At 43.9% G+C, this 17,665-nt stretch overlaps 1 protein-coding gene across 1 annotated transcript in view; it reads left to right on the top strand.

Annotated features, from left to right (window-relative positions):
- LOC124795873 (neuropilin-2-like) overlaps positions 1-17,665 on the top strand; it is a 254,480-nt gene that overhangs the window by 74,376 nt on the left and 162,439 nt on the right. The window contains exon 2 of the mRNA XM_047259954.1: positions 7,088-7,255. Coding sequence (XP_047115910.1) covers positions 7,088-7,255 — 168 coding nt within the window. The remainder of the gene's footprint in view (positions 1-7,087; positions 7,256-17,665) is intronic.

Below are 17,665 nucleotides of genomic sequence, written 5' to 3'. Positions count from 1 at the left end.
GTATGTGTGGAAGCTTATCTGTATAGTAGTTTTGTCAAATATTCTAGCAATTTTATCTGAGATAGCACCAGTGTAAGGGACAGAAATGAACTTGTTCTTTATTAATCTGTCTTCTTCTTTGTGTAAAACGATTTGCATCATATTATGATCATTAATAGTCCTAGCTTTCCTATCAAATATTTTGGTAACTATATATGACTTATATCGATTTGTGACTTTAGTGTGTTATAGCATCTGCAGATCTTTCTCATCTTCACTGTTCTGCAAAGGGAGGTTCACTAGCCGATGTACCATAGAACTAAAATAAACTTTTTTGTGAGTCACTGGATGGCTGAAATTATTATCATTTATGCAATCCGTGATTGTTGATTTCCTGTAGATGCTGAAGGTACATTTGTTGTTGTTATTAGTAATTTTCAACTCTAGGAAGTTTATTATTTCTGTTCTTCAGTCTCTTTTGTAAATTGAATTTTAGGGTGGAGGCTATTTAGATGGTTGTGCAGTGTGTTTTTTTCATTTACAGTGCCATCAAATATGAGAACTGAGTTATCTAAAAATCTGTTGTAAAAGCAAAGTTTCCTAGTTAACTGTTTGTATTCTTTAAAATGTTTTTGTTCCAAGTCATTTATAAAAATGACAGCAAGAGTTCCTGCTAAACAATAGCCCATAGCTAGTCCATCTTCTTGGGTATAAATTTCACCTTCAAAGGCAAAGTAGTTGTTAGTTGTTATTAACTCTTAAAGTTCTATTATTTCAGTGATTTTAGCTAGTGACAATTTTTAGGCTTGATCAAGTTTTGCTGTATTAGGTCAGTAGTTTCTGTTATGGGAATATTAGTGTACATATTTGATATATCGAATGAAACAGGGACACAGTTGTCTGGAATTATTAGGTCTTTCATTTCGTGTGCTACGGACTGTGTAAAGTACCTAGTAAGTATAGAATTCCTTAAGTAATCTCTCCAGCTTTTTGCTATTGAAGTTGTAACACTTGATAATGGCCTAAGGCCGAAATCTAGATCGTGAAATAAAATCTGTTGTACAGTCAAATGGTGGTCATATCTCTCGGAAAGAGAGTAAGTAGTGTATCGCAATGAGAGGCCCAGTCCATCGGCCTGTGCGCTCCCTTATCTCACCCATCTTGACATTTTCCTCTGGGTTTATGTAAAGTCCCTTGTGTACACAACACCAGTAGGAACAACACCTGAGCTTATTAAGCGCATCTTTACAGCGTTTGATACCATCAGGGGAGGAACGCATGATCCTGTGGAGAAACAGACTAATTATGGTTCGTCGTTGCCCATTACGTAACGAAATTGATGGTCGGCATAATGAACATTTACTTTGCAATAGTGAAGCCATAGAATCTATTTGCACTACTTGATTGTATACAACGGTCAATATACGATTTCCAAATTAGAGTATTCTAGTGCTTGATGTAGACTACCGGATGAGTAGAAAGTGCATAGTACTGTAGAAAGTTTTATTTCCGACTATAGGTTCCAGTTGCAAAATGATCTGAGTTTCATCCTTTATCATCTCCCAAATTTTTAAAACCGTCATTCTGCAACACCCTGTATCAAGTTTTTTCGGCGTGGAGTTTTTCGGCACAGAAGACGATTATTTCTGTATTTCCAGCAGATATTTTCATGGAGCATTTATCTCAAACATTATGAGTGTTAGCGATAGATCTCCGTGAAACTTCTTTTGCAGTTTCCTTTACGGATATCTCGCCTGCAAAATTCACTACTGCTAGATGTAAATTTCGATTGACAGGGCTGTAGCCACACTATGTGATCAAAAGTATCAAGACACCTGGCTGAAAATGACTTACAAGTTCGTGGCATCCTCCATCGGTAATACTGAAATTCAGTATGATGTTGGGCCACCCTTAGCCTTGACGGCAGCTTCCACTCTCCCAGACATACGTTCAATCAGGTAATGGCAGCCCATTCTTCACGGAGTGTTGCACTGAGGAGAGGTATCGATGTCGGTCGGTGAGGCCTGCCACGAAGCCGGCGTTCCAAAACATCCCAAAGGTTTTCTACAGGATTCAGGTCAGGATTCTGTGAAGGCCAGTTCATTACAGGGGTGTTACTGTCGTGTAACCACTCCGCCACAGGCCGTGCATTATGAACAGGTGCTCGATCGTGTTGAAAGATGCACTCTCCATCCCCGAATTGCTCATCAACAGTGGCAAGCAAGTAGGTGCTTAAAACATGAGTGTAGGCCTGTACTGTGATAATGTCACGCAAAACAACAAGGGGTGATAGCCCCTCCACGAAAAACGCGACCACACCATAACACCAACGCCTACGAATTTTACTGTTGCCACTACACACGCTGGCAGATGACGTTCACCGGATATTCACCATACCCACACCCTGCCATCGGATCGCCAGATTGTGTACCGTCATTCGTCACTCCACGCAACGTTTTTCCACTGTTCAATCTTCCAATGTTTACGCTCCTTACTCCAAGCGAGGCGTCGTTTGGCATTCACCGGCGTGATGTGCGGCATATGAGCAGCCGCTCGACCATGAAATACAGTTTTCTCACCTACCGCCTAACTGACATAGCACTTGCAGTGTATCCCGATGCTGTTTGGAATTCCTGTGTGATGGTCTGGATAGATGTCTACCTATTACACATTAGGAGGATCCTCTTCAACAGTCGGAGGTATCTGTCAGTCAACAGACGAGGTCGGCCTGTACGCTTTTGTGCTTTACGTGTCCCTTCACGGTTCCACTTCACAATCACATCGGAAACACTGGACCCAGGGATGTTTATGAGTGTGAAAATCTCGCGTACAGAGGTCTGACACAAGTGACACCCAATCTCCTGACCACGTTCGAAGTCCGTGAGTTCTGCGGAGCGCCCCATTCTGCTCTCTCACGATGTCTAATGACGATTGAGATCGCTGTAATGGAGTAACTGGCAGTAGGTGGGATCACAATGCACATAATATGAAAAACGTATGCTTTGGAGGGTGTTCTGATACTTTTGGTCACACAGTGTATGTTGCGTTCACCTTATTGTAGCATTATTGCATTCATGTACAGGGTGGTCAGAAAGAGTCTGAAAAGTTTGTAAGGGTGTCGCAGTGTAGGTTGGGCTGAGAAATAACTGTTAAGGAAAAAATTCGATAGGTTGCGCAGCGTAGACACTGGTGAATGAGATTGCTCAGCTTTAGGCCCCGGTCCGATCCTTACTACTGTCCCATGTCCAGTTTTTTTTTTTCGCTCGCTTGTTCGATTTTAGGAAGCCAAACGAAGCACACCTTTGCTGACTTCGTTTCTGGCAGCGCGCAACGCCCTGATTGGCTAACCTGAGTGCAAAGTAACTCAGAAACGACGAAACGTATGTTTTTTTTATTAAAAGTTGTTTCTCAGCACAACCCACTCTGCACCACCTTTACAAACTTTTCAGGCAGGTTCTGACCGCCCTGTATATGTTAACAGGGGGAAGAGATTCCACATTCTCGTCTAACCTCAATGATGTTGCTGTTCAAAAAATGGGCGTGAAATCTTATGGGACTTAACTGCTAAGGTCATCAGACGCTAAGCTTACACACTACTTAACCTAAATTGTCCTAAGGACAAACACACAACACCCATGCCCGAGAGAAGACTCGAACCTCCGCCGCGACAAGCCGCACAGTCCATGACTGCAGCGCCTGAGACCGCTCGGCTAATCCCGCGCGGCGGTGTTACTGTTTCCACATTCATAATTTGTCTTCAGTTCTTACTATCATTAGAGTTTTCGTGTGTATATGGCATATACGTAAATATTTAGAATGTTATTTTGTGGTACGCGATCTTGCACTAGTATTTTCAGCGGCTTGTGTCAGATTACTTCCTAAGATCATTTCTCATAATCTTGAAAGGTAACATATGTTTCCACGTTAAATTCTCCGTATTTCTCCACCGAGAGTATAATTATAAATTAACAATCATAGCATGAAAACTTCTTTCTGAAACCATTTTCTTCTCCCCTCAAAACGTTTTCATAAATAAATGTAAATGTCGTGCGACTAGGCCCCCCGTCGGGTAGACCGTTCGCCAGGTGCAAGACTTTCAATTTGACGCCACTTCGGCGACTTGCGCGTCAAATTGTTTTCATAAAAGCACTCAAGTTTAACTTTGATTATAGTAGTGAACATTTTGCTGCTAGTGTTCGGTAGGGTAATTCTTCTGTAATTATCCAAGTCCTTCCTGTATCGATTTTTGTTTTTATAGACTGATGCGACGCTAGATTGTGACCAACCTCTAAGAGGTTCCTGCAGATTCAGTATCGGATTTTGGAATCTCAGAAGCTGAGGAAACCATGACTGGTAGGGTTCTTTAATGAGGAGCCAAAACACGATGACCGCCTACATAATAGCGTATTGGTCGACATTAGAAACACAACACAGTTGAGATTGTGCAAGGCAAAGATTCTGTAAGTCTTTGGTAGGTTTGTCGAAGTATATGGCACCAGCTGTCTACGCCCACGTCATGCAGTTCCCGTCAGATAAGGGCCGATAGACTGTAACACGGATCTATTGCCCGATAGCGTCTGTGGTGTGTCCCATTGGGTGCAGATCAACCGCATTTGCTGGAAAACACGTTTAGTGTGAGTTCGCTAGCATGTTCCTAAAACCATTGCAGTTCGAGTTTGACGTGACACGGTCGGTTGTCCTGCTGGAAGGTGCCACATCCGTCGGGGAAGACGTGAAGTACGAAGCGATGTGAGTCGTCCGCAGTAAAGTCGACGTAGTCCACAGCCGCCATCGAACCTTCGATTAACATGAGGGTGAAATGGGAACCCCTGCATCAAATATCGCAGCTATGTAGATATTTCATTTTGCTACAGTTTTCTAGCCTTGCAAAAACATCATTTGCGAAAACCTGCATGGATATTTCGAAGTTATTCACTAGGTAATTTATATATACACCGACGGGAAAAAGTAGCAACACCAAAAAATAATTAATGTAAAGTAATGAAATTTAGGGAATACATTTGTCTAGATAACATAGTTAAGTGATTAAGATCGCACCATCGCAGGTTAAGATAAGCGGGAGATAAGCCATTTGAAACGTGAAATTCTGGTACATTAATAACCGGTATAAACATCAGAATGCTGAATGCAAGCATGCAAATGTGCATGCATTGTGCTGTACAAGTGCCGGATATCAGTTTGTGGAATGGACTTCCATGCCTGTTGCACTTGGTTCGCCAACACAAGGATGTATTGGTTAAAAACAGTCTTGGTTGCAATTTTAGTTTTTTATTTTTCAACGACGCGTTTCGCCTTATTTAGGCATCTTCAGGTTATCTCTTCTAGATGGACGCGAGGGGCACCAAGATCTGCATAACGCGTTCCCGTTCGCTCCTGTGAACGGGAACGCGTTATGCAGATCTTGGTGCCCCTCGCGTCCATCTAGAAGAGATAACCTGAAGATGCCTAAATAAGGCGAAACGTGTCGTTGAAAAATAAAAAACTAAAATTGCAACCAAGACTGTTTTTAACCAATACTGTTAAGCACTGGTTTGCTTATGCCACATACGGATTGGAAGAATTTCAATATAAGGATGGTTAATGCTAGTTTTGGATGACGTTGGTGTTGTCCGATGGTATTCCGTATATATTGGACTGGAGACAGATTTGGTAACTAAGCAGACTAAGGCAATATGTCTACACGCCGTAGAGCATGTTCGGTTACAACAGCGGTATTTGGCCTAGCCTTCGCCCCATTGGGAAACACTCCGTGGTATGCTGTTAATGAATGGTAGCACAACTGGTCGAATCACCAGATTGACGAACAAATTTGCAATCAGGGTGGCGAATAACCATGAGAGTGATCCTGCTGTCGTACGAAATGACATCCCAGACCAAAACTAAAGGTGTACGTCCAGTGTGTCTAGCACGAAGATAGGTTGGTTGCAGGCCCTCAACTGGCATTCTCCTGACGTACACACGGCCGTCACAGGCACGGAGACACAAACGGCTTTCACCAGAAAATACAACAGACGTCCACTCGGCTATCCAATTAGCTCTCGCGTGACAGCACAGAAGTTGCAAATTGCGGTGGTTTAGTGTCAGTGGAACGCACGCTGCAGGGCGTCTGTATCGGTGCTGTCCTTGAAGAAACAGATTAGTAACAGATCGTTGTGTAACAGTGACGCCAACTGCAGCTCAAATTGCTGCTGCACGTGCAGTTCGATGTACCAGAGCCACAAGCCGAACACGATGGTCTTCCCTCTCGGTAGTGCCACGTGGCCGTCTAGACCGCCGTCTTCTTCCTGCCGTACGTCCTTGGCCACCACCGTCGCCAGTAATCATGTACAGTGGTCATATTCTTGCCAAGTCTTTCTGGAATCTCGCAGAAGGAACATCCGTCTTTTCGCAGCCCTATTACAAGACTTTGTTCAAACTCAGTGAAGTGCTGATAATGGCGTCTTAGTCTTTGTCGTCTAGAAGCATCCTTGACTAACATTAGCTCACCACGTCCAATCTAAAAGGTAACTAACGCTAACCACTACAGCGTGTATTTATAGCAAACGATATTTGCATTGTGATAGCGGCGCTACTAGCGCTGGCCTTGGGCGAATGGCACGAAATCTTTCAGATGTAGCAACATGCGTACCAAATTTCGTTTATGACGCACTTCCACTTTTCGATGCTGCGATTTTTTTCCGTAAATGTTTATTATGAATAGTGACAGTCCTACAACACAGCTCGAGGGCACACAAAGAGAAGATACTGCTGAATGCACCTGTGTGGCACTTCTCTGGCGTCTTAGGCTCTTAATGCTGATGCACTATTCCACACATGCTCCGGGTACGGACTCATTTGGTTTTGTCTTCAAGGTGCTGTGCTAACCATTTACGAGGAATATGACTGGCCTGGTATATCATGGTCACCCTATGTAACAGTACCGCCATTAGGAGCTGTACTTTGGCACTGTTTTTTCTTTTTCTTTTAAGAGAGGCCTCAGTAGTCACGTCCGTCTCGACTGGATGTACTCGTAGAGTCGCTTAATCTAACAGAGAGTGTTGTTTCTGCGGCTCGTTGCCTTAACGGTGCGCGTGTTTGGTGTGCACAGTGTCGGCAGCCAGCGTGACGCAGACGCGGACGGGCTGCTACGCGCGGCTGGAGACTCCAGAAGGCTTCCTGGACTCGCCCAACTACCCGGCAGACTACCCGCCTGGCCTCGACTGCTGCTACGACATCGCCAGGCCCTCCACCTCCTACTGTGGGGTCAAGCTGTATGGTAAGTCCCACAGCTGGTTGCGATCTTCATCTTGCTTGTTAATGCTGTCTATCATCTTCAGTCACAGAAGTATGTCACATACTCGCCAGTGGAGTGTCAGTGTTTGTAAATCTACAGCTACGTTAGTTGAGATTCGTGCTGCTGTAAAAAGAGCGATGCGTGAAACATTTAACCACTACCACCGTCATACCTTAGCAATAAGGCTTGCTGAAAACCCAAAGAAATTCTGGTCTTACGTAAAATCGGTAAGCGCGCCGAAGGCTTCCATCCAGTCACTGACTGATCAGTCTGGCCTGGCAACGGAAGACAGCAAAACGAAAGCTGAAATTTTGAATTTAGCATTTGAGAAATCTTTCACGCAGGAGGATCGTACAAACATACCGCCGTTTGAGTCTCGTACAGATTCCCGTATGGAGGACATAGTGATAGACATCCCTGGGGTTGTGAAGCAGGTGAATGGGTTGAAAATAAATAAATCCCCAGGTCCTGATGGGGTTCCAATTCGGTTTTACAGAGAGTACTTTACTGCATTGACTCCTTACTTAACCTGCATTTTTCGCGAATCTCTTGCCCAACGTAAAGTCCCGAGCGAGTGGAAGTGACGCCTGTATATAAGAAGGGTAGAAGGACGATTCCTCAAAATTACAGACCAATATCCTTAACATCGATTTTGCAGGATTCTCGAACATATTCTCAGTTCGAATATGATGAATTTCCTTGAGACAGAGAAGTTGCTGTCCATGCATCAGCACGGCTTTAGAAAGTATCGTTCCTGCGAAACGCAACTCGCCCTTTTTTCACATAATATTTTGCGAACCATGGATGAAGGGTATCAGACGGATGCCATATTCCTTGACTTCCCGAAAGCGTTTGACTCGGTGCCCCACTGCAGACTCCTAACTAAGGTACAAGCATATGGGATTAGTTCCCAAATATGTGGGTGGCTCGAAGACTTCTTAAGTAATAGAACCCAGTACGTTGTCCTCGATGGTGAGTGTTCATCAGAGGTGACGGTATCATCTGGAGTGCCCCAGGGAAGTGTGGTAGGTCCGCTGTTGTTTTCTATCTACATAAATGATCTTTTGGATAGGGTGGATAGCAATGTGCGGCTGTTTGCTGATGATGCTGTGGTGTACGGGAAGGTGTCGTCGTTGAGTGACTGTAGGAGGATACAAGATGACTTGGACAGGATTTGTGATTGGTGTAAAGAATGGCAGCTAACTCTAAATATAGATAAATGTAAATTAATGCAGATGAATATAAAAAAGAATCCCGTAATGTTTTAATACTACATCAGTAATGTAGTGCTTGACACAGTCACGTCGATTAAATATTTGGGCGTAACATTGCAGAGCGATATGAAGTGGGACAAGCATGTAATGGCAGTTGTGGGGAAGGCGGATAGTCGTCTTCGGTTCATTGGTAGAATTTTGGGAAGATGTGGTTCATCTGTAAAGTATACCGCTTATAAAATTCCAATACGACCTATTCTTGAGTACTGCTCGAGCGTTTGGGATCCCTATCAGGTCGGATTAAGGGAGGACATAGAAGCAATTCAGAGGCGGGCTGCTAGATTTGTTACTGGTAGGTTTGATCATCACGCGAGTGTTACGGAAATGTTTCAGAAACTCGGGTGGGAGTCTCTGGACGAAAGGAGGCGTTCTTTTCGTGAATCGGTACTGAGGAAATTTAGAGAACCAGCATTTGAGGCTGACTGCAGTACAATTTTACTGCCGCCAACTTATAGTTCGCGGAAAGACCACAAAGATAAGATAAGAGCGATTAGAGCTCGTACAGAGGCATATAGGCAGTCATTTTTCCCTCGTTCTGTTTGGGAGTGGAACAGGGAGAGAAGATGCTAATTGTGGTACGAGACACCCTCCGCCACGCACCGTATGGTGGATTATGTATGTAGATGTAGGTGTAGATACGTACAATGAGGTGACAAAAGTCATGGGATAGAGACGTGGACATTCGGTGATGGCAGTAATATCGCGTACACAAGGTATAAAAGCGCAGTGCGTTGGTGGAGCTGTCATTTGAGCTCAACTGATTCGCGTGAAAAGCTACCAGACGTGATTATGGCCACTCGACTGCAATTCGCAGACTTTAAACGCGGAATGATGGTTGGAATTACAAACATGGGACATTGCCGGCCGCGGTGACCGAGCAGCTCTAGGCGCTTCAGTCCGGAACCGCGCGACTGCTACGGTCGCAGGTTGGAATCCTGCCTCGGGCATGGATGTGTGATGTCCTTAGGTTAGTTAGGTTTAAGTAGTTCTAAGTCTAGGGGACTGATGACCTCAGATGTTAAGTCCCATAGTGCTCAGAGCCATTTGAACCATTTTTTGCAAACACAAAAAACATAATGGAATATCTTTTCTTAGACGGTTACAGTATACTGTGACTGTGAAGGAATGAATAATCTTGTTTAAATCGATTTTCGCTCCATTTTAATAGACGGATATAGCTATTGTATATCGATTGGCACTGGCAGCTGGGTGGAAATTAGGGATGGGTACTGTCGTCTGTATTTGGAGTCCTTCCGCAGCTCCTAATACTTCGTCCATCGTTGAGAATTCTTTCGCTGTCCAAATATAAATATATAGAAATTTAACTACGAACCACACATTTAAAGAACGTGTGTTGTAAGATTGATTTATTAATGAAATTACCACGACGAAAATGGATGTTTTTGAATAATTTTGCATGACATGTACTATTTAATCATATTCTATACGATTAAATTAAAAAAAAGAATTATGGTTAGAGTCTGAACCCTTACCGGCAGCGTGGTAGCCCGGAAGCAACAGCACTATGACCGCTCGGTCGAAACGTGCCAACGTTAAATATAAAGCAGGTGCGCAGGGCCCTTGCTAGAAAAGCCACTAGCCAGGTACCGTACTCAGAACAGATACCTCTACGACATACCTAAGACTTATCAAAATCTGTGATTAATGGATGTGATGGTTCCTTTGTGAGTGAGAGTGAATCACTTGGGGAAAAGGAAGAAGAAATTAAAAGCTACATTCGTTTCTAGGACTCGAAACACCATTGCAGCAATCAGCACCACATATTCAGTGTTTCAGTTAGTCTGCCAAATGCTGCTTTTCAGCTTCAGTTACAAATATCTTGTGTACTTATATTTATATACAGGATATGCGTATGTATTTATTTGTACTTATTTTTGATATTTTCAAAATTTATGCCCGACTTTTTTTTAAATTTAGGTTACTGTAACAAAATCTTGTGGAAGACCCTCTATATCAGATACATTTTATCTGTACACTAATTTACGATGTGTTTAAAAATTTCGTGACTTGGTGTTAAGCTGTTTTGTACCCAATAGTAAAATGCTGAAGTTATCATTCCTTTTGGTGCTTCTATTAGTCACAACGCGTTTCAGAGAATAATATTCATCAGCTGGTAATGAACTTAAAACACTTCATATTGTGATCCCGTTCCTATCAGGATTTTCTCATTTGCAACAACCGAGATTTTGTGAGTACTATTGGTCAGTATTGCAGACTTCATGTCATATCACTCATCGACAGTATAGGGTGCGGGTCCTAAAGATACGAGTATATTGGAAATGCTTCATACCTTTTACTCAGAACGGTTTACTTTTATCAGCATTGTAACATTTCGTCCGGCAGAATTATCGAAAAATTTGTGAGTGTTTGAAATTACGCAAACAAACGCTCGTTTTACTCGCACTTAATAGTACTTGATAACCTGGTCTAGTCTGAACCATGAATTTGGACTGAAACACACTTGACTAGCATGATAAAAACTGAAGAATGTAATACCTACCTTCTGTGACTTCTGACGATGGACAGTGAATAATTGGTTACCAAATTGAGCAACAGACGTCATCAAGAAATGGTTCGCCAAAACGGACCGTTGCGACAACGGTGTTCGGTGATTGGATTCGTGTTATGGGGAGGTCTTCTTACAGCAGATTTATCTACAATTCTGTAATCAACGATCAGTTTTGTTCGTGTAGGGTTTAGAGATGATAACAATTTTACAATTTCCAGTCATAGAGAGCTTATAGTTATTCAATGGACTTTGGCTTGGTTGAAATGTAGCAAAGCATTCTTTGTGTTTCTCAGTCGCTGACTGGGAACCAAATTGTGTGGTGGCGCAGCATATGAGGCAGCGAATTCGCGTTTGGGAGAAGGGGAACCGTATTCCTATCCGGCCATCCAGCTTGAGTTTTCTGTATTCTTCCCAAATAAAATTAAGACAAATAGTGGGACTGCACCACTGAAATGGACTCGGCAGATTTTCTTTCCGATGACTTGGAACTCCTCGTGCGTTTTCCCTTCACTCCAGCTCTGGCACATTCCAATTACCGCTTGTCTACATTCTTCAAAAATCAGATGTGCAGGGAACTGTACGGAACCAGGTACGTCAGATATTTTGTGGTTCTAGCAGGCGTCGTAGGGACCTGATTTCATAACCTAGAACTGAGATAGACTAATAGCATATCAATAAATGAAAAAATCTGTAGGGAGTTATAATTCCTGTCATTTATCCTATGTTTGAGAGATATATTTACGACTTTTGTTACGAATTATGTAGAAAATAGCTGTGATAAAGCTGCATAATAGTAGATCTAACGTTCAGAAAGACTGATTTCGACGGATAGCATTCATTTCAAATCTAGTGTATCTGTGTGATGTAACTGATTTGCTTAAGATGCGTTAACAAATAAAGTCCGAGCAATACTGATAATGACAAATGGTTCAAATGGCTCTGAGCACTATGGGACTCAACATCTGTCGTCATCAGTCCCCTAGAACTTGGAACTGCTTAAACCTAACTAACCTAAGGACATCACACACATCCATGCCCGAGGCAGGATTCGAACCTGCGACCGTAGCGGTCACGCGGTTCCGGACTGACGCGCCTAGAACCGCACGGCCACAGCGGCCGGCTGATAATGACAAGTGCTGTTGTCCCACATTATCGGAAGGAAGCTCGAACTGTCCCTTCACCCACAAATACATTGCTACTTATGCTGCGTGTGTTCAATGGGGTACAAATTGCCTCTTACTGCAAAATATCAGTAAGATTAAATAACTGTTGTATCCTTAGGAACAGTGACTTTCTTGAAGGTCAAATAATTTCTCTGTAAGAGTCAAAGAAACAAATGCAGTTCATGAACACCGATTACGTGAAACCCAGATCGCTTTTATCACTAGCGAGACCCAGAAGGGGGTAGATGGCGGTACATAAATTCGCACTATGTGACCTCACTTTCGGGAAGTCTTGATACACTCACACATTGCCACGTCGTAAAAATAGTTACGGAAAACTAGGCACGCCGTTGAAGTGACGATTTCGTATCAAACGAAAGTGAAAACGATATTTTTATTGTATTTCTCAGTCTCTGGTCTCACAAATGTTGTAATGACCACTATTTACCTCCTAGTCAGTCATCATCGGATCTTCTAATCCGGTACGAACTAACTAGCCAACTGATTCGCCCAAGAGATACACTCACTCGAGGCTGTATAACATAATTACAGAATTTCGATCCCCTTAGGGACTACGTTAAGTCTGTGAAAGCGAAAAAGTAATTCGCCTTAAGGAACCACCGTCAAGCCCAGAAAGAGAACTGGCTCAGTTTCTGGCAAGTGACACAGAGGCATTTCTATTCACGAAATATGTAAATTACCTAGATAACGTCGAAAGCTCCGTTCGCGTACATCAAAGATTAATACATGGAGGTCACATTAATAGAAAACGCTAGTCAGATAATGCAGAAAGACCTTCATATCAGCACTTTGAGCGAGGATGGCTTGCCGAGTCCCCCACCAGCAAAAATAATATACTACGATACCCCTAGCTGCACACAGGCGTTGATATAAGTCAACGGGGATAGTTGAAAATGTGTGCCCCGACCGGGACTCGAGCCCGGGATCTCCTGCTTACATGGCAGACGCTCTGTACATCTGAGCCACCGAGGACACAGAGGATAGCACGACTGCAGGGACTTATCTCTGGCAGGCCTCCAGTGAGACCCACATTCCCAACTTATTGTCCCGCACTATATTCATAGTGCCCCTGCCCATTATACTCTTTACTCGCGGCGTTTTGCCGATTCCCGTAAGAGTTCGGGCACTGTTTGTGCATCCGCACAGAAGAAGATGGTCAAATGGCCGGTGAGCCTACATATATATATATATATATATATATATATATATATATATATATATGGTATCTGTTCTTTCGGACATGTCCGAAAGAACAGATACCATCTTCATATAAAAATATTATATAACTTAATAGCTTGTTTGTCCGTCTTCTGAACGAAATACATTACTGATTCTGCGTATCATGGATCTGACGGTATGTTGGTAGGTTTGTGGAGGCATGTGGGATTAGATGTCTATGGACAGATCATGTAATTCGTGTAAATAAGGGACCGTTGGTTTGCGTACGTGGTGACGGCGCCCGAGCGCCTGATTGCGACCAAGATGGGTCCCATAGGATTTACATCAGGGGAATTTGGTCGCCGAGACATCAGCGTGCGTTCTCTATGACGCTCATCAAACCACTGTAGCAAGGTTCTGGCTCCCAGACACGGACAATTATACTGCTGAAAGATGACTTGGCCTTCGGGGAAGACATCAAACTTGAAGGGATGCAAGTAATTCACAGCTGTCAGCGTGTCTTCGATTACTATTACAGATTCCATGCAGGAGCAAGAGAATGTCTCCCACAGCATGATGTTGCTGCCAACAGCCTGCGTCCGTGGCGCGCTGCACGTTTCTAGACGACGTTCACCTCGATGACGGCGTTCGCGGAGACGACCGACGACCTAGTGTAGCAAAAATGTTGTTTGGAATTCATCGACGGTCGAATCCCAGTGGTCCCGTTGCGACTACAGTCATAATTGAAAATGTCGTTGGGTCAACATGTGAACACGTAGGTGTAGTCTGCTATGGAGCTCCATGTTCAACAACGTTCGATGAACAGTGTGCTCCAAAGCACTTGTGCGTGCGCCAGCATTGTGCTCTTTTGGTAGATATGCAACAGATCACCATCTATCATACCTTCGATCCATTCTGTGAACAGTCGTGGACGTCCATTCATTAAGGGTGTAATTGTAGTTTCCGACCTTCCAACCCTTTCCATATGTGCTCACGACAGTAGCACGTGAACATCGGACCAGCTTCGTCGTTCACAAGATACTCGTTCTCAGGATCTGCGTAATAATAATCTGCCCTTTCTCAAAGTGGCTTATGTCAATGGATTTCCATATTTGCATCCCATACCATCATGTCCGCTCCGCTTCCATACTTTTGTAATCACGTCGTGTGCCCGCCACGCCACCATGCAACATCCAACGTCGCAAAGGGCAGTGGTCATAATGTTTTGGTTTAAGCATCGTTCAAACTTTTTATGACGTTAGCTGCATTTGGCAATCGAAATGTATCAATGGTAACAGGCGAAAATTTGTGCCAGACCAGGAATCGAACCAGGATTTCCCGCATTACGCGAGCGGTCGCATTAACCACCTCCGCCATGCGAGCACGCTTCCGCTATACATATCGATAAGATGACGACCCGACCAACGACCTTTTCTTCCAGTGTTGTACACCTTGCCCGATCTCTTATGGGAATCAGGAATTGCGAGTAAGGGGTTAATGGGTACGTGTCACTACGTCAGCAGTGAGCAACAGCCTGGGAATTGGTGTCGGAAGGGAAGCATGCTGGGATGGCCGAGGCAGTTAAGGGGAACGCTCGCGTAAAGCGGCAAATTTGGGTTGGAGTCCCGATCAGGCACAAATTACAATTGGTCCACCAGATGTCGTTAACGGCAGTAAAAAACCTGAACGAAAAGTAATTTAATTCGTACAAATTGGCGAAAACGTCCGATATTATTAGACCAGACCATTATCAAAGAATTGTCACCGTCAGATATCAAAGGGTACCCCTTCGGAGCGATAGGAGCAGGAACAGCTACAAAACTGTGGTTGAGCGACCGCATTAATCAGATTCGGTAGAAGGACGCTAAGAAAGAGTGAGTCGTCCACGACGATGGGCGCTGATTGAGTCTTTAGTAAGCCTAATGTTCGCAAGTCTACGGCACGTATGATTAACGGAACACGTACAGGTTACAGAAAATCTGGATTGATTCGTTACAGGTTTTCTTAGAACAGCAGCGTCACAGAAATGGTTTAGAAAAACTAGTGGAACATAATACAAGAAAATCGTGTGCAACGCGCAGAGATTCACTCTCAGAACTCCAAGAGCCCACATTACACAACGTGACAAGAAACATACTATACTACTCGCCATCAAAATTGATAAACCACGAAGATGACGTGCTACAGACGCGATATTAAACCGACAGGAAGAAGATGCTGTGATATGCAAATGATTAGATTTTAAGAACATTCACACAAGGTTGGCGCCGGTGGCGACACCTACAACGTGCTGACATGAGGAAAGTTTACAACCGATTTCTCATACAAAAAAAGCAGTTCACCGCCGTTGCCTGGTGAAACTTTGTTGTGATGCCTCGTGTAAGGAGGAGAAATGCGTACCATCACGTTTTCGACTTTGATAAACGTCGTATTGTAGCCTACGCGACTGCGGTTTATCGTATCGCGACATTGCTGCTCCCGTTGGTCGAGATCCAATGACTGTTAGCAGAGTATCGAATCGGTGGGTTCAGGAGGGTAATACGGAACGCCGTGCTGGATCCCAACGGCCTCGTATCACTAGCAGTCGAGATTACAAGCATCTTATCCGCGTGGCTGTAACGGATCGTGCAGCCACGTCTCGATCGCTGAGTCAACAGAGGGGAACGTTTGCAAGGCAACAACCATCTGCACCAACAGTTCGACGACGTTTGCAGCAGCATGAACTATCAGCTCGGAGACCATGACTGCGGTTACCCTTGACGCTGCATCACAGAGAGGAGCGCCTGCGATGGTGTACTCAATGACGAACTTGGGTGCACGAGTGGCAAAACGTCATTTTTTCGGATGAATCCAGGTTATTTTTACAGCATCATGATGGTCGCATCCGTGTTTGGCGACATCGCGGTGAATGCACATTGGAAGCGTGTGTTCGTCATCGCCATACTAGCGTATAACCCGGCGTTATGGTATGGGGTGCCATTGGTTACACGTCTCGGTCATCTCTTGTTCGCATTGACGGTTCTTTGAACGGTGGACGTTACATTTCAGATGTGTTACGACCCGTGGCTCTACCCTTTATTCGATCCCAGCGAAATCCTACATTTCAGCAGGATAATGCACGACCGCATGTTGCAGGTCCTGTACGGGCCTTTCTAGATACAGAAAATGTTCGACTGCTGCCCTGGACAGCACATTCTCCAGATCTCTCACCAATTGAAAACGTCTGGTCAGTGGTGTCTGAGCAACTGGCTCGTCACAATACGCCAGTCACTACTCTTGATGAACTGTGGTATCGTGTTGAAGCTGCATGGGCAGCCGTACCTGTACACGCCATCCAAGCTCTGTTTGACTCAATGTCCAGGCGTATCAAGGCCGTTATTACGGCCAGAGGTGGTTGTTCTGGATACTGATTTCTCAGGAACTATGTACCCAAATTGCGTGAAACTGTAATCACACGTCAGTTCTAGTAAAATATATTTGTCCAATGAATACCCGTTTATCATCTGCATTTCCTGTTCGTGTAGCAATTTTAATGGCCAGTAGTTTATTTCCCCCAACAAACTTCTCGCGTAGTGACTGTCATGGTAATTAATGAAATTCGTACTTATACAGAGGGGTACTGGCAGTCATACTGCCTGCTTCCTCCTACGAGTGGAATAGAAGTTGGTGAGATGTTCTGACGCACCAACTACCCTTCGACGTACGCGTCGCTATAACCTCCCAGAGTGAGATCTCGAAGGACATGACGAATTATAGTGCCATGTGGGGCTCACTTAGTACCAGATTCATCTACATTACTTGAAAGCTAACCAGGAACACGGTACCAGTCAGCACAGAGGCAACAAAAATTCGATTTTCAATATTTCGCGTAATTACTGGCCGAATTTAAAAATTTTAAATGTTTTAACCTACTTAGTGAGTGGCATCATGCTATGCTAAAAGTTTAACACAACAACACAAGTAATACAGTTAGAAACTATGTGTTAGTCTTGAGACAGCGCAACTGACAGCTCGCAAATTCATGCAATTTATTCAGCCAGTAATCGAAAATATGAGCAATTAGCAACTTCCAGCAAAGTTTGCACATAATTTCAAACTAGTGCCAATTTTTTTCTCGCTGTCGCTATGAAATACATTAAAGGTGTTCGCAATTGCAAATACCGACAACCATCAGCTGTAATGACGACAATGAACACTTGTGCAGGACTGGTACTCGAAACCGGATTTCTTGCTTGTTTAGCACCAA

This window comes from Schistocerca piceifrons, chromosome 4 (genome assembly GCF_021461385.2).
Source record: "Schistocerca piceifrons isolate TAMUIC-IGC-003096 chromosome 4, iqSchPice1.1, whole genome shotgun sequence".
NCBI classification, from domain to species: domain Eukaryota; kingdom Metazoa; phylum Arthropoda; class Insecta; order Orthoptera; family Acrididae; genus Schistocerca; species Schistocerca piceifrons.
Note: the sequence above shows the minus strand (reverse complement) of the source record. Positions and strands in the feature narration are given on the sequence as shown.